The sequence below is a fragment of the Schistocerca americana genome, chromosome 6, assembly GCF_021461395.2.
Source record: "Schistocerca americana isolate TAMUIC-IGC-003095 chromosome 6, iqSchAmer2.1, whole genome shotgun sequence".
Taxonomy (NCBI): Eukaryota; Metazoa; Arthropoda; class Insecta; order Orthoptera; family Acrididae; genus Schistocerca; species Schistocerca americana.
In genome coordinates, this window is record NC_060124.1 from 62,981,334 (window position 1) to 63,007,412 (window position 26,079).

The 26,079-nt window shown below is 40.1% G+C and overlaps 1 protein-coding gene across 1 annotated transcript in view; it reads left to right on the plus strand.

Moving 5' to 3' along the window:
• The first annotated feature begins 234 nt into the window (after positions 1-234).
• The window catches only part of LOC124619484 (PHAF1 protein CG7083), a 133,996-nt gene continuing 108,151 nt past the window's right edge, over positions 235-26,079 (plus strand). Inside the window, exons 1-5 of the mRNA XM_047145898.1 lie at positions 235-416; positions 775-857; positions 4,242-4,325; positions 4,435-4,478; positions 4,551-4,710. Of these exons, the coding sequence (XP_047001854.1) occupies positions 353-416; positions 775-857; positions 4,242-4,325; positions 4,435-4,478; positions 4,551-4,710 (435 nt within the window). The 5' untranslated portion in view covers positions 235-352. The remainder of the gene's footprint in view (positions 417-774; positions 858-4,241; positions 4,326-4,434; positions 4,479-4,550; positions 4,711-26,079) is intronic.

Below are 26,079 nucleotides of genomic sequence, written 5' to 3' on the forward strand. Positions count from 1 at the left end.
GTCGTATCAGAATTTGTTTTTTATTACATGTCTAATTACGAGTTGATATTGCCAAATCATAAGCATGGTTCAGAATTATATTTCATCTATGGGCAGTGTCTCACAGAGCTTAAACTTGATCTAACAGTGATCAGCTGAGATTGTAAACAAACAACGAGGAGTAGGTTTCATATCTCCCAGCTGTTCTTACGTCACTGTCTTGACAGCTGAGGTATAAAACAAGCAAGATGGCGCCGTAGGGGAGCAGACAAAGGAGCTGCGTATTAAACAGAAAATTTGCGTTATTCGTGTTTGTCACTGTGTGACTGGAAGAGGAACCTAAGTTAAAGTTCTGTCGCTACATGCTGAAGAAATGCTCGAACTTGAGTTGGTACCAGAAAGAAGTCTAGGGTGTGAACAATGGGAATTTATTTTAGGTAAGCCTTTTACCATGTTTGTTGTGAATTATTTGCGTAATATTGTTTTTGTTTTGAACCAACGACAAGACTCTGAGATGATCAAACGAAGTACAGTAGCATGAGAAAATAGAAAATATTGTAACTGCTGATCATACGAAAAACTTGACGAGAAATATGAAGCACGATATAAACTGTCTAGAGTTACGTTGGAGAGGGTTGCACTAGGGGTAACCTTGATAGAGCAGAGCGAGTAGTATCTGAAATCATTTTATTTCTGATAGTAGCTGGCAAGTATTAGTGTGAGTCAAAGTAATTCCAATTAATGCAGTGGTTTTTTATAATTATTTTAATTTTTTCTTTTCATTCCAATCCACAGGAATGCACTTTTCGCAAGCAGTAGCAATAATTCAGTCACAGGTGGGCATCATAAAAGGCGTTCAGGTGCTCTACAGTGATTCGGTAAGCAGGCAATATCATATTGTTTAGCATTAGTTTACTGTGTTCATGGAGATACCAGAAAAATATTTTCTCCTTTTTTTTCTACCGTATTACTTTAGATAATGGAATGCACTACAGAAAATTATAAAGGAGGATTGTTTCGTTTCTAGAATTTTGTTCTCGCTATAAACATCAGCAATGCTGTTTATTCGTTATTTTATGCAATTACCCTTTACTGTTGTTCACATGCTATTCAGGAAAGTTCTTTTTATCAGTATGTACAACAGAGAGAAAGAGAGAGAAGGAATGTAATGACATCAAAACATTACAGGCAAAGTAATTATGAAAAATTAAGCTCATTGGTTGAAAAAACAGTAAATATAGTCGAAACTGTTCTGTATCATGTGACAAGACCAATGACTAGGTGAACAACAGTACTGAAAGCAAAAGAAAAGAGTGAAACTGATGTCGGAGAGAGTTGGTAACTGCAAAAAGATGTAGAAAGTCTGTTGCTGAATCATTATCAAGATGAATTTACAAAACATCATTTGCCTTGTGTTAATGTCTGGGAATTGGAAGTACCTCCTTTTAGATTGAAAATGAACAGCTGAAATGCAAAAAGAAGTATAATTCAAGTCGTAAGTTTGCAGGACAATAAAGTGAGAATCTGCAGAGTATTCTTCTTCAACTGAATGTGTAGTGGGCATTACTTCTGTTGGTTTCATTCTCTGTTATTGCAGGGAATACATTTCAGATTTCATTGCCAGTTAGATTTAAGCATCATGCAATTTTGGAAGGGGGTGAAACTGAACTGCACACCATAGTAGTTGGACAATATTTGTCTTGTAGGGGTCTTAAAGAAGGGCCTAGCTGATACCTTTCTATGTCCAGTCTGAGCTGGTGCTGAATATCTAACGATCTTGGTGTTGATAGTTGTTAGCTATAACTTTTATTGTAATGGACTGAAACTTCATCCAGGTACATTTCTTCTTTATATTATGGTTACTGAAGATTTACATTCACTGCACAAATTTTGCAAGCGATGATGTAGGTGCAGTGCAGTAACAAACAGCAGTGATAAAACTGTTAATACCATAAATATAGCCTTCAATCAATTGTCTTATATAGCACAACTGTGATGTGTAAACATATTAGTGAAATCTTGGCATAATTAGTTAAAACCTACTTGACATGGTGCAAGGTAGAACAAGCTAATGTTAGTGGTGTACTGAAATGCATATGGTGCACTGAAGAAATAATGGTAAATTGGAGATGTGCTATAGAGTAATTCTTATTTCATGAGAGCTTGAAGATGAACTGTGTTCAATTCATTATATGCCATTAATGGCCTCCGATTTCACATGTAAATAAGATGAAAATATAAATTAGTGGGCACAAACTTTTGCTTTGGAAAGAAACGCTTATGCAAATTTTGTAAATGTTTGCATTTTCACCCATCTTTGATTATCATTTTCTCATTCCTTTGGCTCCTATTGCACCAGAAATATCACACTGAAGTAGATGGTGTCAGAATAGTTTATAGTGGTAGTGACGATTGTAGCAGTAGTAGTAGATGAAGGCATTATGTTATGCATTTTCAATACAGTGCTAGGTAATCCAGGGTAGTGTCATGGAAAAACAATGTCACTATCTAGAAATAACAGTGAGTAATCCATTCACACTCAAATATTAAATGTGTTGTTTCCATTGTTATTTTTTTTCTGTCTTTTCATAGAGCTACCCTTTATTGTTTTGTTTTAATAAGTTACAATTCCTCTTTTTTGTGAATTATTGTCCCAGTAGTGTATGACTGTCACATTGATGGTTCTCAGTGAATGAGAATGTATGGATGCTTCCATTTGTTAGGGAAGAGTTTGAATGTAGTGCTTTCTTCACTCATGATTCTCATTTCTGCAGCCATCTTTGACTCATTCAAATTGTAATGCTGTAATAACTGAACCTTACACTGGGAAAATTGTTCCTTAAAATGTTTCACCTGTGGCAGGCTGTGTGTGGAAATTGTTTTATAACGAAAACCCATTTCTGTGTGCTGAAGATTATTCCACAAATTATAATCTAATGTTTGATTTGTGAAAATTTCATGAGGGATTACTGTGATTTGAATAGATCTTTTTAGATGAAAATATTGATATTGTGTCATAATTTAAGAGAAGTATAGCTAGTTTGAAATACTGAATATGTTCTTCCTTATATCGTGCCTTCTACTGACACCTGTGTGTCTCAATCTCCTCCTTGACATCTTGCAGAGCATCTCAGCAGTTATGCCTGCTTATTGTTGTTGTCAGATAATTCGTTCACAAAAACAGATCTAAATTCTTTCACTTTCAAATCTTTCTTAATGTGGTCATACATTGTTGACCATGGTACTCGAAGTTCAGCTGTTTTTCATGAATGGGTTTCTCAGCTGTCACGCTGTGCTTTCGTTCCCTTTATATGTAAAAGACTACTAATTACAAGTTGTGTACAGGTTGAGAGTTTGGCAGACAACACAATCTCCTTGCTGATTGCACTTACACAAAGAAAAAACACTGTGGAATGCTGCATGCCTGTGTTTGAAGTTGGCCTATTTTATTGCTGTGAGAAATCCAGCCAGACACAAACACCACACATAGTCCAAGCTCATAGCATAAGTTGTCAACAAGAGCTAGCACATGCAGACTGAATATGACACTGGCTTATTGTTACTGTGCTGGCAGCTTTATTCCCCTCCAGGTACCACGGGATCATGCCCTTTAATGTGATGTGGCAAAAGAAGGTGTATCTCTTGCCTGTTGTGATGTGCTTGCTGCCTGCTGTGCATATATGGCAACACTGGTGGTGGAAGTGAGTAAATAGTTTCCCTCTCTTTGAATCATTGGGTGCAACAAAGTCAACAGGTGCACAGGGACTTCTCGCACACATTGAATAGTACTAAGAGGGCAGTCAAGTTTACTACCCATATCACATCACTTGCATGGATCCTCAAGAACTGTGTCTTGTGCTTTGATCCTGGAATACCTTGTGGAAAGGTCTTGAATTAAACCTATGGCATTAGCACTTGGTCAGAGTCACACACCTTAGAAAATATGTACACTGGAAAAGGGATGGGGAATGGTACGTAAAATCTAACACAACCTTTTTTGTTTGCCATATTCATGGAATATCAGGCATTTTCATCTGAAAATAAATTCTGGAAATCGATCTAAAAGTTAAAATCATTTGATCAAGAGTAACAAGAGTAAAATTTTGTCGGAATGAAAATATAGTTTATTTTTATGCCAAAGACACTTATCATTAACACTTTTAATAAGCTTACCTTTTTAGTGCATTTGACTTCGATGTACACTTTTTCACATTTTAAAGCTTCTTCAGCTATTTTTTATATGATATATGTTTTGTTTGCAGAACCCTTTAGGCGCAGATCTTATTATTAACTTGCCGCAGGATGGGATAAGATTAATATTTGACCCAATTGTTCAGAGACTGAAGGTATGGCTGTGAATGTAGTTTTTAATTGAATAATTTCTAAACGAAAATGAGAATTTGAGACTATGTTTTAGAGACTAACTTCTACAATATTTTATTTTTTATTTTTCAGATAATAGAAATTTACAACATGAAACTGGTCAAAGTAAAATACTGGTAAGTGTTTTCTTTTTGTGTAATTTTATACAGAAAGCAGCATGTTGTCTAACTGTCCATCGGCTGTTGCAGTGGTCTTACATTCAACTCCCCAGAAGTACTGCCGAGTATTGAACAAATTGAGAGGTCTTTTGGAGCTACGCATCCTGGTGTACTGGATACCGAAAAACAGTTGTTTGTTCTGAATTTTAGGGGCCTTTCGTTTTGTTTTCCTGTTGAATCAAAATTCCAGGTAAGTGCCCTTAAAAAAATTAAGTGCTTATATTCTTGTAGCCTAATTATAGTACACTTCATATTGTGATTAGAGAAAGCAGCCGAAAAAATGTGCAATGTTCAAATCAATGTAGATGTCATAAGTAATACATAATCAATAACATTTGTGCAGAACTCCCTGGCTGTACTCAGACGTAATAAAAAGATTGTTTGTGGTTGCACAGTAGCTTCGTATGAAATGTCTTGTACACTCCATTTGAATGCCCAGTTCAGACCTGGTGGACAGCCATTGACTGACCAGTTCCTACACGTAAACATAATAGTACAAAAATGACCAGTAGAAAACAAAGCTGTTCTTAAAGTCTTGGACAGCATTGATGTGAGTGAAATACAATGTCAGTTTTTAAGTTAATATAGGAGGAAGGAGTAGAAGAAGGGATTGTGGGAGAATATGGGCTTGATACTAGAAATGACAGAGGAGAAAACTAGTTCAGTTCTGTAATAAATTTCAGCTAGTAATAGCCAATACTCTGTTCAAGAATCACAAGAGGAGGAGACCAGGAGATACAGGAAGATTTCCGTTAGATTAAACATGGTCAGGCAGGGATTCTGAAATTGGATGTAAGATTGGAAGGCGTGTTCAGGAACAGATAAAGACTCTGATTACAATTCAGTAATGATGAAGAGTATGCTGAAGTTAAAGAGGCTAGTCAGGAAGGATCAATGCACAAAGAAATGGGATACAGAAGTACAAAGGAATGAAGAGATTGCTTGAACTTCTTTAAGGCTGTAGATACTGCAACGAACTCCTTGAAGGGAAAATTCCAATGGAAAATCATCCTGTCAATGAGAGAGAAAATCTTTCCTTGCATTCCATTGTTTTTCTCTGTAGCTGGATGGGAACATCAAAACTTTTTGGAGAGGTTGGCAGGTTTGTCAATAGCACTTTCCACTATACTGCATGAAACCTATTCCCAATATATGATATCAGCTAATTTCATACGCTAAAAGTAACTGTGGGTTGACAGTATGTAAGGACAGAAGGCAAAAATGGCAGTGTTGTTATTTAATTGTAATTCATCGAAAGACTATCTCACATTGATGTAGGAAATGTCCTGTTAATATGGTGAAAACCAATAGCTCAAACTACAAATATACACAGAATACATAGATGTGCCGGTGGGCGACTGTGGCCTCAATGAAGGAATGGTCGCAACATTTGCCTGAAGTGATTTAGGAAGACCTCAGAAAACTCAAATCATGATGGCTGGACAGAGTGAGCTTCATCCTCCTGAGTATGAGGCCAGTGTCTTAATAGCTTGACTGCCCCATTTGCCTGGTTTGCTCTTCATTGCCTCACACACTGGGAACGCCATTTAATGACTTCTGGACCATGAAGATGCTGCTATGCCCCTTGAGCTAACTTCAGTTTGTTCAGAAAACTGACTCCAGGGCCACTGTGCTCCACGTTTGTCTTCCTGCCATGCCCTCCGTCCACCTGAAAAACTGTGTCAGCGGGGACTGGACTCTATCTGCTGACTTCTTACTTTGTAATTTCTGTATTGTCTTCCTTACTTCAAGATTTGTTGTGGGAAACATTATTGTGCTTGCTGTGTCATACATTGTGGACACTACATGTGTTGTAGTAAGATTTTTTTTCTGCAGCTTCTCCGCAATACCAAAGAAATAATCATTTACAAAATTTTCTAATTCCTAGGGACTTTCTGTTATTATACCCTAGTTTTTGATTTGCATGTTATTATGTTCGTGTCTGCCCTTTACAGCTTCTTGTTTTAGGATAACCTGCACTGCTTTGCATCTATTTTCTGCATTATGCAGTACTTTGTCAGTGAATGATATTTTTTTTTCAACAAGCAGTATCTCTCTGTATTTTTTACACCTGTGATAGTATTCTAGGAACTGTGAATTAGTGCAAACCTTTTGTAAAGAACTAACAAAATTAAGTTTCTGTGAGGACTTTCTGATATCCATAGTTATCCACCTATTTTCTTTGGGTGTTTTGTAGAGGTGGTTTGGAAATACTTCCTCAAAAACTAATTTAAACAATGTACAGAATCTAGAGAACTTAGCATCTACAATGTTTGATCAAAAAGTAATGGAAATTTTTGCTTTGCTTAAAGATTCTCTGCTTATTCGTCACGTGGTAATTTCTGTTTTTCTTAAAGATTCTGTACTTACTCGTCACCATCAACACCAACTTTGTCCCATTCAAAGTAATCCCCCTCAGATATAAAACAAATGTGCCAGTGTTTTTTCCAATCCTGGAAGCACCTCAGGAACTCATTTTTCGTTGCGGTGTTCAGCTCCTTTCTGTTGTTGTCATCAATGGTGGCAAAACAATGTCCTTTCATGCTTCTCTTCAGCCTCTGGAATAGAAAGAATCTGCAGGGGGGGGGGGGGGGGGGGCGGCAGCATGTTCAGTGAGTATGATGGCTGAGGCAACATGGGAGATGTAATTTTCACAAGTAGTTTCATCACACTTTTGGTCAATTTCTTCAGATTGCTTCACGGAAACAGCACACAACTTCCAGGCAGTATTACTTATTGGCTGTACAACCGTAAGGCAGGAACTTATGATGCACTATTCCATTGTAATTGAAGAAAACAGTGAGAAGAACCATTATGTGTGATCGAACTTCAATTTTTTAAGCAGTTTCCATTGGGACAACTGGGCCCTGGTTTTGATGCCTTACCCGTGTACAGATGATTCATCATGTGTTATAACCTTCATTAGAAGTAGTGGATAGTGGTCAACTTGTTTCAGCAGTTCCTGAGTAATGTTTACATGTCATTGTTTTTGCTCAAAATTCAACTATTTTTGGAACAGACTTTGCTGTTACACATTTCATACTGAAAACACCCCAAAAAATTGCTTGGCATGAGCCAAAGGATATGCAGACATTATGAGCAACCTCACTGGTGGTGATTCGGCAGTTTTCTAGAATCATTTTTTTTACTTGTTCCACATTGTCATCAGTAATTGATATGCCAGGGCATCCAGGAGAGTTGTCTTTTTTTGTGTCTTCTCAACCTTCTTTCAAATGGTTATACCACTAGTAAACTCTTGTCTTGGTCATAACAGATTCGCTAAAAGCCACAGTCAACATTTCAGATGTGGTGCTGCACTCTGTTCTATTTTTCAAGCAAAATTTGATAAAAATTCTTGGATCCATCTATTTCGAAAGTAAAAATTTGGCAAGCGCTCAGAAACATGTATAACATTTTCAGCTGTCGGAGGTAAACTAAACATTCGAAACAGCTGAAAATACCAACATACATCAGAAACATGTGTACCAACAAGATAAAAAATTTGAAAATGGAATGTTTAAAGCCCACGAAACTAAAAAAATTCCCATTACATTTTGATCACATCTCGTCCATTGTTTTCCATTCTCACTGTCTCCCAGGTTTGATTTGCCAATTCCAAGGAAAAAGCATGTAATTTACACTCTGAGAGGATTCTTCTGTTATCCTGCAGTTTTGTGGGTTTTGCCAAGCCTGTCTGTTGCTTTATTATCTAACAGATTTCATACAAATACTTACAATTTTCCCTGTCTGTATCTGTAAGCATGTGATCTAAGACCAGTGCTGAACATTTTGATATTCTAGGTGTTGTGTATGCCATTTGCGCAACCCCAAAACTGCTCAAAATGTTTAAGAAGTTGTTACTAATTTCACTGTTAACACCCATGTTAATATTCATATCTCAAAATATTATTACATTAGTTGTGATGGCTGATATTATTTCCAGGTGACAAAAGTAATGGGATAGCGATATGCACATATACAGATGGTGGTAGTATTGTGTACACAAGGTATAAAAGGGCAGTGGATTGGCAGAGCTGTCATTTGTACTCAGGTGATTCAGATGCATATGTTTCTGATGTGATTACAACCGCACAGCGGGAATTAACAGACTGACTGTGGAATGGTAATTGGAGCTAGATGCATGGTACATTCCATTTTGGAATTCATTAAGAAATTCATTATTCTGAGATCCACAATGTCACAAGTGTGATGACAATACCAAATTTCAGGCAAGCTGGTGTTGGCTCCATGGTGGTGTAGGCTTTGTTTGCATGGAATAGAGTGGGTCGTCTGGTCCAAATGAACCGATCATTGACTGAAAATGGTTATGTTCGGCCACTTTGAGACCATTTGCAGCCACTTGCGGACTTCATTTTTCCATACGACAATGGAACTTTTATCAATGACAATGCATCATGCTGCCAGGCCACAATTGTTCGCAATTGTTCTTCAAACCATTCTGGACAATCCAAGCGAATGATTTGGCACCTGTCAAATATTTATATGACATAATTGAGAGGTCAGTTCATGCACAAAATCCTACATCATCAAGACTTTTGCAATTATGGATGCGTATAGGAGTAGCATGGTTCAATATTTCTGCAGAGGGCTTCCAAAGACTTGTTGAGACCATGCCACATAGAATTTCTGTATTATTCATGGCAAAAATAAGTCCGACACAATATTAGGAGGTATCCCATGACTTTTGTCAGCTCAGTGTATGGTGTAACTCATCATCTCCAGACAAGTAATCTGTAATCCATACCACGACACTGTTCAAAGATTGTAATTAAACTTCAGGCTGGTGTACATTAGTTTTAATGGACTATAATTCTGAGCAAATGTTTGTGGTATCTGTGTGCTCCACTGGGGTACATTCTACCTTCTGTGCACACAATGAAGAAATCTCTAAACTGGTTGAGATAATTTAAGGAAGGGGAAACCATTGTCATGGTTTATCCGAGAAAATGTGTAATCGTCCTAACCTTGGGAACACGTATTTGATCAAGTGTGACATCACACCCATCTGCTATATTCTCACTAACTCCACTAACCTCCCTTTTCTAGCACAGTTGAGGTGCAGAAGACCATGTCTAGTGTAGCCCCACCTCCCGATAGTCCACACTTGGCACCAGTACAACGTGTGCCCGGTCAGCATTTATCAGCACCATCTCCAGCTCCATGTTGAGGTGGCTTGTAGCACTGCCAAGATGAGACCGATCATGCTGCTGGAACAGCTCTACCTTGCTGACATTGGTGCTATCAGTTTGGGAAGCTATCTTACTCGGGTCAACATCTATGCTGTATGCCCCCATCCATATCCAAGCTGTTCCCTGCCTCATTCACTGTTATTACCTTATCATCCATTGTGAAATTCTTACACAAGGGCCCAAATCCTCAGTCATGTGGTTTAACCCAGGACTTGGCTTGAAAATGGCATCCTTGTACTCCTCCCCTAACTTCTCCCGTGATTGAAGACATGTGCCTCTGCCATAAGTGCTACCTAGCAGCAGTCCTCTGTTCTTCCTAACATTTGTGCTTTTCCAATCCTTCTTACTCGTAAAATCTGCTGCATATTTCCTACTGCTTTTTCTTTTTGCTGTTTACTTATGTAATTTGCATTTTTTTCAGTGTTACATTGAAAATGATAATGTCTCCATCATGTATGCTATCTTTATTATTATTATTATTATTATTATTATTATTATTATTACTGTTATTTTATTTTTGATTCATCAATCTTCTGACTGGTTTGATGCAACCCGCCATGAATTCCTCTCCTGTGCCAGTCTCTTCATCTCGGAGGGCAACCTCCATCCTCAATTACTTGTTGGATGTATTCCAGCCTCTGTATTCCTCTACAGTTTTGCCTTATACAGCTTCCTCTAGTACCATGTAAGTTATTCCCTGATGTCTTAGCAGATGTCTTTCCATCCTGTCCCTTCTTCTTGTCAGCGTTTTCCACATATACATATTTCTTTCTTCTCTGATTCTTTGCGGAACCTCCTCATTCCTTACCTTATCACTCCACCTAATTTCAACATTAATCTGTAGCACCACATCCCAAACGCTTCAACTCTCTTCTGTTCTGTTTTTCCTACAGCCCATGTTTCTCACTACCATACAATGCTGTGCTCTGAACATACATTCTCAGAATTTTTTCTCTTTATTATACAATACACAAGACATTTAGCTGCATCACTGAAAAGAACAAAGAAATATATTAAACATTTTGAATGTGAGTAAAGAAAATAATTATTGTTGAAGGCAAATAGTTTTTAAAACATGTACTGTTATGTCTTTGATGTGAGATATTGGTTATAGTTTTAAAATTCTCTTCGAAGGAATTGTATTTCCCGTGCATCACCACTGCCCTATTGGGGGAAAATAGTATCTCACTCTCTATTATACATGAAACTACACTGACTTCATTGCTACTAAAAAACAACTAGATTCATATATTTGTTGCCTACATACATTGTCTACATTTTTAATGGTATGGAAAGTTGCTCTATTGCTTGGTTCTGAGGGGAGCTATATTCTTTGAGAATATCCACATTGCTGAGACTTGTTTTCCAAGTACACATACTAGGCTCTTTGCTGTGTCAGCATTGATAGGATTCATGTTCCTTATTGTAGGATTGTAGAGTTGAAGCAAGAATGAAGGGCTAAGAACACTGACGTACATAGATCTGTGGCCATAAGAGCTGGCCAGGTGCTGTCAGGTGTGAATATTACTGAAGATAGTAGTTGCAAAACACTGACACAAAGTACGTACAGAATATTGGAAAAACTGGCTGAGGGAAACTTATATCATTTTCAGATTTACAGGGAGCATTTGGTATTGTTGACTGGAATACGTTATTTGAAATTCTGAAGGCAACAGGGATAAAATAGGGGGAGTTATGACTTACTTATAATGTGTACTGAAAGCAAACTGTAGTTGCTGGAGTCAGAGGAAATGAAACAGATGCTGTGGTTGTGAAAGGAGTGAGACACAGTTCTAGTCACTCCTTGATGTTATTAAATTTGAACGCTGAGTAAGCCAAGGAGAAATTTTCAAAAGGGATCAAAAGTTCAAGGAAATAAATAAAACTTGGGGGTGCATCAATGCTGTTGTAATTCTGTTAGAGACAGCATATGGTGTGGAAGAGCTGTTGAATGGAATAGGTAATGTCTTGAAAAGATGAATATCAGCAAAAGTAAAACAAGAGTAATGGAATGTACTTCAGTTGGGTGATATTGAGGGAATTAGATTAGGAAATGATACACAAAAAGTAGTCAGCAAGTTTTGCTAGTTGTGCAGCAAAACAACTGTCACTGGCCAAAATAGGGAGGATATAAGATGCAGATTGGAAACAGAAAAGAGTTATTGGAAGACAGAAGTTTATTAATATCAAAAATAGGTTGAAAAGTTAGGAAGCCTTTTCTGAAAGTATTTGTATGGTGTGTAGCCATGTATGGAAGTGAAACATGGATGATAAACAATTTTGACAAGAAGAGAATGGAAGCTTTTGAAATGTGATAATACAGAGGAATGCTAAGGTTTTGATAGTTGGGTTGGGTTGGGTTGTTTTGGGAAGGAGACCAGACAGCGAGGTCATCGGTCTCATCGGATTAGGGAAGGATGGGGAAGGAAGTCGGCCGTGCCCTTTCAAAGGAACCATCCTGGCATTTGCCTGGAGCGATTTAGGGAAATCATGGAAAACCTAAATCAGGATGGCCGGACGCGGGATTGAACCGTCGTCCTCCCGAATGCGAGTCCAGTGTGCTAACCACTGCGCCACCTCGCTCGGTTTTGATAGTTGGATCGAATAACTGGTGAGGGGGGGGTGGGGGTGTACTGAATCAACATGACTAGAGAAGAAATTATTTATGGCCCAATAAGATATGGATTAGTGAGGTACATCCTAGGACATCAAGGAATTGTCTGTTTTGTAACAGAAGGGAGAGTGTGTATGTGTGTGGGGGGGGGGGGGGGGGGAGGGGGGGGTGTATTGTAGAGGGTGTTCAGACCTGACCATGTTAAGGAGCTTCAAATGGAAGCAGTTTGCAGTAGTTATGTAGAGATGAACAGGCTTGATCAGGATAGACTAGCATAGATAGCGAATCACACCAGTCTTCGGACCAAAGCTGACAAGCGGAGCTGTCAGCTAAGTTTGAAAGAGCAACCAAATGTGTTTCAAGTTCTCTTCACATCTGTTCAAAGTATTTATCTCTGCTTTTTGTTAGTGTCTCTTTAATCTTGCATGTTACATCACAAAAATTCCTTTCTTTGCAATAGAAAAGTGATCTTCATGCTGTTTTAGTTTGGAATACAGTTTATATGAAGTAGAATAATTTGAACACTAAGTATCCTGCCATATTAATCAGATTACCAGCATACCCTTACATTTTGCTTGAGGACACACAGAAAAGCCTTTTACAAAATTGCCAAAGTGTCAGTAACATTTTATAATATGTCCAGAAGTTTTTGAAAGCAGGCATTTACTGCAGATAATATAGTTCGAAAATTTATGGAGAAGTGAGTAGGGGTGAAATTTGGCTTATGCTTTTAATTTTGTCACTTTTGTGTGACATAATTACACCCACGAACCAACATCATACACAAATTGCTGGATGACATTCCATGTATATTATCTGAAGTTTGATTAGGTGATTAAGCATATCTACTGAGGTATTAAAATAGTGGTACTGCAGTAATCTGATCTGAAAATTAAAGAGGAAGTCTCCGTGATGTTTCAGACACTTATTGTAATGTTCACCCTCATCACAGTCACCTCTTGGCAATTGACTGTCTTCATTGGTACATTGTTCTCAAGTCATATCAGTTCCTCTTTTGGATTCTTCTGTGCAAGACCCTGAGCATTGTGGCACAATGGTTAATGTCAATGGTGAGCAGGGTTCAAATCCTCATCTAGATGCCTGGATAGTAGGTGCACCATTATTTGTTTAAAATATTTGAAGTGAGGAGTGTTTCTTCCATAGTACCATGGTCAGTTTCCTTGTGGGTTTCTATTCACAAGATTTGAAAATAAAACCTACTTCCCCCTTTTTAATGAGTCTACCGCCAACCATTAAAAGAATCTGGATTTAGTGATTTCATTTAATTACATTATTGATAAAAAATTATCTTGGTACAAGCTACATAGTTTTATGGTCAACAAGAAAGTACTTCTACATGCAATATTACAAAAATGATTTCTGAAATTAAAGTTGTTTGTTACATGACTTATGATAGCATACAAGAAATGAAATAAGGAAACAAAGTAAATCTAACATTATCATATTTGAAACACGATTGTAAAAAAATTTTGTTAGGTCAGCACACACTAAGACAATACAATATGCAATTTCGACACAGTGCAGTAAAGGTCATGAGATGCATCACTTATTTGTGTGATGCTTGTTTTCCCTCTGGAACAATGCAACAAGCAACGGGAGAGTACAGATGTGTGAGAGCTTACATTATAATTTCTTACAAGGTGTGAAGAAAGATCTGTTCCATACTTTTTCATAAGAGGCAATAATTGCACTGATTTCTTTGCATCACATGAATAGGCTACATTTTCACTTTAGACAATTATGTTATTGGAACTATTAATACTTACACCAATACAAAAGGAACATTTAACAAACTACATTCAGTAAGTGCTGCTCTAAATTGGATTGGTGGATAGTGTGAGGAAGAGTCATCAGTAGCAGATTAGTTCGTTTTATTATTATTTGCATATACAACTACCAAAAATAAGATGGAAACAATGACAGTAACAAAATTGTACATGTAAAGAGAAGAGCATATGATAGCTCATATTCTGCCAAGGCACTTCACCAGTCTCACTTGCAAAATAATTAGCCATTGCATCTCTGTTTCTTATTGCTGAACATTTCCTCTGCTTTTGTCAAATTTTGTGGCAGATTCAAATAATTTCGCAGTAAATTTATCTTCAAGTTGGTGACGTCCAGAACACAGTATGCTTTAGTTACATCACAATCAGAATCCTGTTTAACATTCCTAGCTTACTGGAACACAATGCGTGAACAAAAACAGTTACAGAATGTTTTGTGAATTAATCTGTTAGTGCAAACTAGAAAAATTGATGCATAAATTATATAGCTAACTCTGTCAACGACCCTGTAATTGTCTCTCTCTAATTTTAAAATGAAAATAAGTCTTAATGCAGTGTTGAGTGACTTTATAAAGCACATACAAAAGAAACAATGTTCTCCCATTGTTTGATACACAAAAGAAGAACATAAGCCACAACTCTGCATGGTGTGCAGTCATAGCATCAAGGGTGGTGTGCTGTAGCTCATCACAGCCAAACATCAAAATATATCACTTATCTGTTCAGGACTGGTAAGATAAACAGCTTTCCTTCCAGTGCTAAAAACAAGTTTGATGTATGAGTTAAATTTTGTATCCTGCAATGTGTGATCTTAAATAAACCAAACATAAACTGGCCAGCATATTTATGTTTTCTTTATTGCAAGTCCTTCTAAATATGTCCAGTGGTTTATTTATTTTTGAAGTAACAAATAACTGTGGACAATAGCGGAAAAGAAAAATAGTGCCTTGTAAAGCTGTGATGTGCAATTATAAAAATTTTTACCAAAAGTTTCCTCAGAATCGAATGAGACAGACAGAGGCTGCATGGTGGAGAGCACATGCGAATCTAAGAAATGTGATTTTTAAGTTTTTACACAAAAAGTAAAAGCTTTTCTGAGGAACTAAGTAGAAAGCTGCATGTAGCTTGGCTTAATTCACACAAAACTTTTTTTTTTCAAGCCGCATCTGATTACTTGAAATTTGGTTCTCACCCTTCCCTCCCCATCTATTTTATGACACAGTTGCAGGGAGTAACCAGCATACTGTGTTGTGCTGAGCCATAAAATAGATATACATGTCAGTGTATTGCTGTAGCCTCAGTGTCAACCAAAGTCACTTCAACTACATTTCCATGCAGATCACTGATGTGGGTTGCTTCTGCCTCATATCAAGAGTCACATCTCATATCATATCACCTCAGTGGAAACTGCAGCATGTTTTGTTTGTATGTTAAGAGTATAAAGCAAATTGTGACTGCATGATTCAAATTAATTTTGCTGACTCCCATAACAATTAAGGAACTCAGATTCTTACTATTTTACAAGCAAAGTGTCACAATGGCTATCACACTGGTCTAACACTTTGGAGGACAGTATTTCAAATTCCCGTCTAGCCATGCAGATTTAGATCTATCGTGCTTTCCCTAAATCAAATGTCAGGACGGTTTATTTTTAAAAGCAGATAGCTACATAACTGACTGCCTTCCTCACCTTTATTGTCCCCGATGACCTCATCATCAATATGATGAGGAACCTTAATCTCGTGTGATCTCTTCCTGCTGTTTGGCACGACATCTATCACAACCCTGCAGATGCTAGAAAATATTTTTTCTTACATTAGAAAATTTTAGCTGACAGTTCCTTCCTGTAATGTCTTCCTCTAACCAGCAACAGGAAAAGATAAAAGCTCCCATTATTCAGCAGAACAGGAATAGATTCAAAACTTTTGCTGAAGGAATTGCGGTGTCTAGTTTAGTATCCTAAAAGAATTCGGACACTGATACAGAAGTGAATGTAGCATGGTTGGCCTTTCAGAATTGTATGGTTTTACGGCCTCACTGCAGTTGGCATGTGAATGGGCAAGACCCTCTGACAGAATAGTTACTATTTGCACACAGTGACATGATTATTGTTGGTTATTCCTTCGGTTTGCTATTCAGGTTTTATTTGTACAAACGGTCAACAATTCTTTTGGCTTCACATTTCTCTTCCTGTCAGTTTTTTCTTTTAGGACTTGGTTGGTCAGCTGTTGTCCAGTGCTCTTGTTTAGCCAGTTAGAGTTTCTGACAGAAAGTGTGTAATGGCACTCTGCCGCTTGGGTAGTGCGTTATAAGAGGGATGACGAAGCTGACACTCAAATGTGAAATCACTCATAACAATAGATCAGCAGTTCCTGGAGCTTGGGTAGCTTTAGATAAGGCTGTGAGAACAACAGTGGGAACAGATGTTACAACAAGTACTACAGCAGGAACAGGTGCAAGTACTGATCAGACAGAATACGGAGCTGATCTGAAACATGATGGTCAGCGTGCGGGTCGAGCATCTGTGGGACAGCCTTTGCCTCCAGTTGTCATAGCCATTATGAAGCTGTGCAAAAGCTGCCTCTGCACACAAACCCTGAAGCATTTGAATTTACTGAACTGTGCAGTCTGCTGCTGATCATTTCTGTCATCGGTCTCGCATTGTGGCAGTGTGATTGCAGTTTAAGCAATAAAGGAAATTTAGTGATCAGTCCAATGCGACTGGATAACGGATTTGCAAGTCATCATCTGTAAATGCACCTTGAAATGTATGAACTATAGGGTCTTGTTGCTGATTCATGAATCAGTGATTGTCTGATTATCACTGAGCAAAGAGATTCAGCCTAAAGCTGACATTACCAAGACATTTGAGGTGTTGGCAGCAGCTCAAAATGCATTTTCAGGTAGTTGGCGAATAGCTCTGCTCTCTACTGTTTGCCGGCAAGCTAGTCCTCCTGATGACACTCTGGGTGCAAGTCCCATGCAAGGAGACACTTCATGTTCCCAACTAGGTTTCATTGGACATAGTAAAGAGGCACAACCTAGCCAGGCTTCTTGACATAGATGACATTCTTTAGATAATAAGAAAAGTTCTCCCTCAACATTGGATTCACCCCCATTGATGCTCAAGTCTTGTCTGGACTGTTTGAGTTGTCACAAGCTTCACCAGTGTCCAAATTTTGTCATTGCATATTATGCCTGTTGCAAGTGAGGGCACATAGCAGCAGTGTGGCTACACAGGGAAAGAGCACTGCAGGCTAATGCTCTGGTGTTTGACTGTACACTCAGTGCAGCAGAACATGACCAGTGTTAGTGTTTGATTCAACTCCAGTCTCAGAAGAACCCATCCAACCACCTAATAAACTCCTGATGGATTTGGATATCAGTGGTTTTATGATCCAATGGGGACTGTAGTTTCTTGCATTAATCAGGAAGCCTATCGTTGTTTGGGTACCCCTTCTGGCAGCTGGCACAGTGGCAGGTTGCTTCATATATCTGCCTAAAGATACCTTTGTGAGGGTGAATTGTATTATGGACAGGACACAAATAATGTGGAATGTCAAATCACTTTCATGGTTGTGAGTTCATCATCAGCTGTAAATGTTTTTGATTTTGAAGAGATACAGTTTTGGCTGTTTCACTATGATGGGATCATGCTATTTTTTAATAAAAGTTTGTATTTTCTGTGTAGGTCAGTTTGAAAATGTGTTATTGGCAAAATATAAAATAATGAAGCTTGTTTTGCAGCTGAGACTGTTTCTGAAATGTTCATCACTGACTGCTGTGTCATCCCATCGCAAATTTGGAAAAGTTAATAATATTTTTGGTTTAGGTGGCATTCACTTCATTTGGTGAGGTGAACCTGGTATCCAGATGAGTAGCATTCCAGGATTTATCATGGTTGTTAGAGAATCTAAGCAGTTATTCCAGTCAACATTGTATCAGGCCAAAGAGTTTGAAGTGCTTATTTCACTCAAGCAGTCCGCTGTGACTAAATTTTGCTGTGCAGTGCCAGTTCCTTTTGCAGTGCGTAACACAGTAAAGACAGAGTTAAACAGGATAGACAACTTTGGAGTCATTGTGCCAATCATAGCTAATCAGTGGGTGACCCCAGTGGTCATTTTCAAGAAAGTAAACAGCTCCATCAAAATTTGTGGTGATTTTAAGACCACTATTAACATATAAAATGAGATAAACATTTACAGAATCCTTTGGCCAGAGGAAGTTTTAGTAAAGTTCTTGGTGCAGTTACCTCTAGACTCAAAATTCTGGTGCCAAAGATGCCTTTTTGAATGTATCAATATAGGAGGTTGTCTTTTGGAATCGCTTTGGCACCAGGAATTTTCTAAATGTGTGTGTGTGTGTGGGGGGGGGGGGGGGGGGTGGGGGCAATTAACTCATGGTATTTGAAAGTGTGTAAACTATTTGGATGACATTTGGGTGATGGGTGCAACTAGGGAAGAGCACAAGCAAAAGTTGCAAACATTATTTCAGCAGCTGCTGGAGAATGGAGAGAATAGACAAATGCAAGTTTTTTGCACTGTCTGCAGTATTTGGGGTGTGCATTAAGCAGCAAAGGGGTCATGCTGATGGCAGAGTATGTTGATGCAATTGAGAAGCTTCTGACCCTAAAAACCTTACAAGAATTGCAGTCTTTTCTGGGAAAGTGAACAACTATACAAAGCTCATTCTCCAGGTAGCTCACCTCACATAGCCACTGAAACTTTTGAGGAATAAGGTATTTTATTCATTTGGTCATCTTGTAGTTGAAAACCACACATGATCAGCCCTATACGTTAGTGACATTCATATCAGGCAAGTTCCTGACCCTTACAACTGACATATCACAATATGTTCCCTCACACAATGGTGTCAGAGGTACACCACAACCAATTGCTTTTGTATCTAAGACACTCTTATCGATACAGCAAAGTTATTAACTGCAGGCAAACACAGATGTGTTATCACACTTCTCCATAGTGCCTAATACTGAGTTAGACCATCTGGAAGCAGATGTTTTGCCCCATGATGAGATTTTGTGCCACACTTTGAAAGATTTCCCAGTCACTGCTTGCAAAACAGCTGTGGCTGCTATCCTGGACACCCTCATGTGATTCGGGGTGGTTGGCCAGTGTGTCTCCTGAAAGAATCAAACCCAGCATTGTGAAATTATACACTGAGGTGACGTGTTGTGAGATAGAGAAAAAAGTGCACATATACAGATGACATTAGTATCGCATACACGAGGTGTAAAAGGCAGTGCATGGGCAGAGTTGTCATTTGTACTCAGTTGATTCATCTGGAAATGTTTCCAAAATGACTGTGGCCACACGACATGTATTAAGTTTTGAATATGGAATGGTAGTTGAAGCTAGATGCATGGGACATTGTGTTTCGAAAATCATCAGGGAATTTAATATTCTGAGATCCACAATGTCAAGAACTTGCCGAGAATACCAGATTTCAGAAATTACCTCTCGCCACGGGCAATGCAGTGGCCGATGGCCGTTGCTTAACAACCGAGGGCAGCAACGTTTTCGTAGAATTGCCAGTGCTAGCAGACAAGCAACAGTGTGTGAAATAACTGCAGAAATCAATGTGGGACGTACGACGAATGTATCCGTTAAGACAGTGCGGTGAAATTTGGCATTAATGTGCTAGTGCAGCAGGCGACCGACACAAGTGCTTTTGTTGAAAGAACAGCATCGCGTGCAGTGCCTGTCATGGGCTCATAACCATATCAGCCTGATCAGTTGAATCCCAATTTCGGTTGGTAAGAGCTGATGGTAGGGTTAGTGTGTGGTGCAGACCTCACAATGCCATAGACCCAAGTTGTCAACAATGCACTGTGCAAGCTGATGGTGGCTCTATAATGGTGTGGGCTGTGTTGACACAGAATAGAATGAGTCCTCTGATTCATCTGAATGGAGAAATTTTTATCAATGACAATCTGCCATGTCACCAGGGCACAATTGTTTTCAATTGGTTTGAAGAACATTCTTAACAATTCAAACAAATGATTTGGCAAATTCTATTGAACATTTATAGGACATAATCGAGTTGTCGGTTCGTACACAAAATACTGCACTGGCAACACTTTTCGCAGTTGTGGACGGCTACAGCTCAATATTTCTACAGGGCACTTCCACTTGTCGAGTCCATCCCATGGTGAGTTGCTGCACTATGCCAGGCAAAAGGAGGTATAACTTGATATTAAGAGATATCCCATGAGTTTTATCATCTCAGTGTATCTTGCTGTGAAACATAGGCTGAATGTTGTTCAGGGAGCAGTATTATTGTCTACAGAGGCAGTCAGTCAATGCATTCGAATACAGTATCCAACCACGACCCCTTTCTGCCAGCCTCGAACTTGGAAGCTGAGTGGATAGTTGGAACATTCGAGGCACAAATGAGGAAGGCATTCACATTGCTGCCCACTGATATGGCCTTTGCTATCTACTGGTCTACCCCAATTAACAAACGAAGCCCGGCTGGGATGGTGCACAGATGCAGGCCGCACACACTCCTGGGTGCTTGATCTGTTGCTTCCTGCCCCACCGACTCCTAAACTGGTCACACAGCTTGCTAATTACAGAGTGCTGCTGCTGCTGCTGTGTCAGCTCGCACATTTGGTCAAGAGCAGGGTTGGAAGCAGGCACGATTTTCGCCCACAAGGGCCACCAAATGTTGCTCATCCCGGCTGGGCTAGGGCACCTGCTCTGTCACAGAAACCAATTGTAGCTTCAACACAGGCAGGAACCATATCCACTCCTCGAAGCGGCACAGGGAACGTCCAGCCCCACCACTATCAATGACAGTGTTTTCATGTTGCCCTGCAGACTGTCAGTGCTCCTAGGTTGGCATCCTGCACAGGCTACCGTGCTGTTACAACCTGTGCCCACTCCATCATTACCAACAGTGTCAGCAGCTGATGACCAAATTGGCACAGGACTGGCAACTTGTGGACGTTGAGTCACTTACTTCAACAGTACCCTTGCTGACAAACTCAGTGCCTCAGCAATGAACGCAGCCTCTTCTAGAGCAGCCAGCAAATGAATAAGACACCACAGGAATGGAAACACCAGAAATTGAGATGGCGTTGGAGCCACTGGAGGGGCTACTCGCGCAATGCCTGCCGTGCCTCGGCAAATGAGGCACAGGTCTGGTTATGTCTGACCTTATGTGCCTATTGGAGGGGGGGGGGGGGGGGGGGGGTTAGTGTTGTTACCAGATTCAGTTCAGACACACTAAGTGCAGTGTCAGCAACATGTGAATTGGAAAGACCCTCTGATGATATAAACAAAGAGGAAAGTGAGGCCTCACTCCTGGGCCACTTGTGTTGATATGTCTGAAGCTTTCTGGTCGCTGACATTACTATTTGGACACAATGACATGCTTTTTCTAGGTTGTTCTCTGTTTGCTATTCAGGTTTTATTTGTACACTGTTGACAATTACTTTGGCTTCACATTTGACTTCCTGTTGGTTGTTCTTTTGGATTTGCGTATGACTACTCATTGTCTCGTGAAATTGTTTTGGGCAATTACTATTTTGGAGAGGGACCACTTGGTGGTACACTGCCACTGGAGTAGTGCATTACAAATTCTTGCCCAGAGAAGTCCCTTTGGCTTGTGGTTCTAGAAGATACTTACATTTATGCTATAAGGTGCGTGAAAGGAATGACCTTCATAGTGATAGGGCCTATGTTGTTGTGTTTATTGACACACACCACTTACCAAACCCACTTACTTTTGAATTAAAAGTAGTTGCCATCAGAACATATGTCACTGAAACTAATGGTTTGCACTTTATGACTCTCTAGACATAGAGGCTCTGCCTCAATTTTTTCTTGTTGGGCATTCAGTGCACAAACCATGTACTCTGCCCAGGCCGAATCATAGAAACCTTGACACTGCAACAGAGTCAACACCAGATATTGATATATTTTGCTGTTACGCTCTCATAGGTACTAATGAATGGGAAGAGGATAGTAAACTGGATTCTAGTTACCACATCCTAATATGGATTTGTCATCCTGAAAGAGTGGGCCCTAATTAGGTCACCTACAAGGATGCTTAGCTGGGTGAACTAGCCACCTTGCAACCACTTAGTTGTGTTTGATCTCCAATACAGAATCACATTTACAGTGATATTTACCAAACTACTGAAACAGACATTCCAAGAGCATCTGAGTAGTGTAGAAGGCAGCTTATTCCATGGTGGAGTGTGGAATGCTGCCACACGATCAGGGAAATGCAAGAAACTCCTGTGGAAGTTTCATTGTTGCTTGTAAACAGAAAATTTCTTTTGCCTTTCAAATGTGAAAAGCAGCAGTTCATTAGGTAATGAAAGAACAAGAAAATATCAAATTTGTGAGTATAAGAACAGCAAACACCAGTGTTCCAGACCTACAAGAACATGGGGGAGGGGGGGGGGGGGGGAAGAGAGAGAGAGAGAGAGAGAGAGAGAGAGAGAGAGAGAGAGAGAGGTTGAACTTCTTCCCAAGCAAGGAAATATACAGCAACCAGTTTTCCATGCAAGTGTCTGGACCTGCGCTATCCCTGGCATGAGAAACAATTATGCACCAGATGTCATTCATTATTCCATGCTGTGTCATCTGTGTCAGACACTAAAATGTGAACTCCTTTATTGTTTTAATAAATTTTCCTCTTGCAGATAGTATCCTGATAATTAGGAGGAGTTAGTAATAGGAGGGTAAGTCAATTATTATCCACAAAGTAGTTATAAAATTTTATCGTAATCAAATAGAAAACTTACAGGAACATCATTTTAGTTTGCCTGGACAGATTTCGACCAACGTCAACACCTAATTGCTGTCCTCTTTGATCTACAAAAGGCTTATGACATCATACGAGGGTAATCCCAAAAGTAAAGTTTCTTATTTTTTTATAAGTACATAGACCTGTTTATTTCTACAGTGGTTTACATCAGTTTACAGCTTGAACATTTAGCTATTTTTAGACATAATCATCATTTTTGTCGATTCATTTTTGTAGACGCTGTGGCAGTTTTCGTATGTCCATGTCATACCAGCTTGGCGCCATGCTGTTCAGAAAGTCATGAACCTCTTTTTTCACCTTGTCGTCGAAGCTGAATCGCTTTCCGGCCAAATCTTCTTTTAACCTAGGGAACAGGTGATAGTCACTGGTGCCAAGTCAGGACTATATAGGTTGGGTGGGTGATTATGTTCCACTGAAACTGCTGCAGGAGAGAAACGGTTTGCTGAGCTATGTGTGGGCGAGTGTTGTCATGGAGAATGTGTATGCCCTTGCACAACATTCCTCTTCTCCGGTTCTGAATTGCCCGTTTGAGTTTTTTCAGAGTCTCACAGTACCTGTCAGCGTTAATTGTGGTCCCCACGATTCAGCTCCGTCGACGAGGTGAAAGAAGAGGTTCATAACTTTCTGAACAGCATGGCGGCGAGCTGTTATGACATGGGCATACAAAAACTGCCACAGCGTCTACAAAAATGCATCGACAGAAATGGTGATTATGTCAAAAAATAGCTACATGTTCAAGCTGTAAACTGATGTAAACCATTGTAGAAATAAACAGGTCTATGTACTTATAAAAAATAGGGGACCTTACTTTTGGGATTACCCTCGTATAGTGACACCTCGTCCTTGCTACCTTACATGAGTGAGGTCTCCGGCACCCGCTTCAGATTTTTGTCCAGAACTTCTTGCTGCACCGTACCTTCTGGGTTAGAGTTGGTGCTTCCCATAGTCCCCCTCCTATATCCAAGACAATGGGTTCCTGTAAGGCTCTGTATTAAGTGCCCCCTTCCCCTTTTAGTGGCCATCAATGGTCTATCAGCAGCTGTGGGGTCTTCAGTATCACCCTCCTTGTATTTCAATGATTTTTGCTTTCACTATTGCTCCTCTAGTGTGGGTATTGCTAAACACTGACTGCAGGGCACCATTCGAAAGATGCTGTCATGGCCCCTTGCCCACGACTTTGTTTTCCGCTGCCAAGACTCGTGTCGTGCACTTCTGTCACTGTCGTACTGTTTGTCCACAACCAGAACTTTACCTTGATGACCAGTTACTTAATGTGGTGGAGGCTCATTGCTTTTCGGGACTGGTCTTTGATGCCTGGCTGATGTGCCTTCCCCATCTCCACCAACTTAAGCTAAGGTGCTGGTTACTTCTTAATACTCTTTGTTACCTCAATAACACCAGCTGGTGTGCTGACAACACTGCCGTTCTGCAGCTGCACATAGCCCTGATCTTCTTCCACCTAGATTATGGGAGTCTGGTGTATGGTTCTGCCTCGCCATCAGCCTTGTGGCCACTTGACCCAGTATGCCACTGTGGGGTCAAACTTGCAACAGGAGCCTTTTGAACCAGACCTGTGAACAGCCTGCTTGAGGAGACTGGAATCCCTCCACTGCAGATCTGGCACCAACAGCTACTCAGTTACATTGTACATGTTGGCACCTCCCTTTAGCATTGAGGCTGACTTGTCCTTTTTCCTAGTAGAGACACCACCTCCCACAACAGAGATCCAGAACTGGAGTCACAGTTGCAGTTTGACTGCATGTCTCTGCTCTGAACTCTCTAACTTCTCCCACTGTCGCCTCTTGTAAGAGAGCAATCGCATACGCCCCCATGGCATGTACCTCGACCTTGGATCTGCTGCAATTTATCCTTTGGACCAAAAGATTCAATTGATCCCATGGTGTTTTGCCACCCGTTCCTGGCTGTCCTCAATGCATTTCCAGGTCAGAAGTTGTATGCACTGACTGCTCAAAGGGTGATGGACAAATCAGTTTTGCATACACACATGCAAGGTGCATTAAACTATGCTCCTTGCTGAATTGGTGACCATCAAATGAGCCCTTAGTCATGCTCATTTGTGCACTGGCAAGATGGTTCTAATCTGCAGTGACTCCCTGAGCAGTCTTCGGGCTGTAAACCAGTGCCATCATCACCACCCATTAGTCACAACTATCCAGGATTTTCTTTCTGATCTCCATCAAGTTGGATGCCTAGTTCTCTTTGTTTGGAACCATGGCCATGTGGGGGTCACAGAGAATGAACATGCCAACCACTTGGCAAAGATGGCTACCAGGATGCTGATTTTGGAAGTGGTGGACCAGAACTTGACCTTGGTCAACTCTACACCTTCAGTCGTTGGATGTCTGGAACTCGGAATGGTTCTCCCGGGAGTCCCCAAAGAAACTGAGGGCAATAAAGGAGAGCAAGACCACATGGCAGTCTTCCCTTCATGCTTCTTGCAGGGAATCTGCTGTATGTTGCTGGCTATGCATTGGCCACATAATCCGATGTGAAGACTCACATTACTGTCGATGTTGTGTCCACCTGATGGTGGCTCACTTCCTACTTGATTGCCCGAATGTGGTTGCTTTGTGGCAATCTTTTAACCTTCCTGATACGCTGCCTTCAGTGTTAGCGGATGACGCCCAAGCGGCTGACCTGGTTTTATGTTTCACCCATGAAGATGATTTCTATTCGCCTCTATGAGGTAGGGCACTTTGGCCTCATTGACTACATGAGGGGTTGGAGGGGCACCCTTTACCTGCTCTAGCCCAGGGGTCCCATGGTGGTCCTTGCTCAGCTGTCTGGCCAGTCCCCTACCTTTCTCACCTTTTTATTCTCTTTGTTCTTTTATGTTTGCCCTTTTTTAATTTTTTATCTTTCCTAAAATTTTATTATCTTGTTTGGACTGCTGTTTTTTGTTTTTTGTTTTTTTTTGGGGGGTGGGGGGGGGGGGGGGGCAGGCGGCTAACATATACGCTGTGGTGGGGCTGGTCAGAGATGCAGAGGGTGCATCTCCCACTGTGCTTGAGGAACCTCCAATTGCATTCTGGACAAAGCAGCTCACACATCTTACCCCTCTCACTCCCCTCCTACTTCTCCTAGATTTCATCTCTGTCGTATTGTATCTT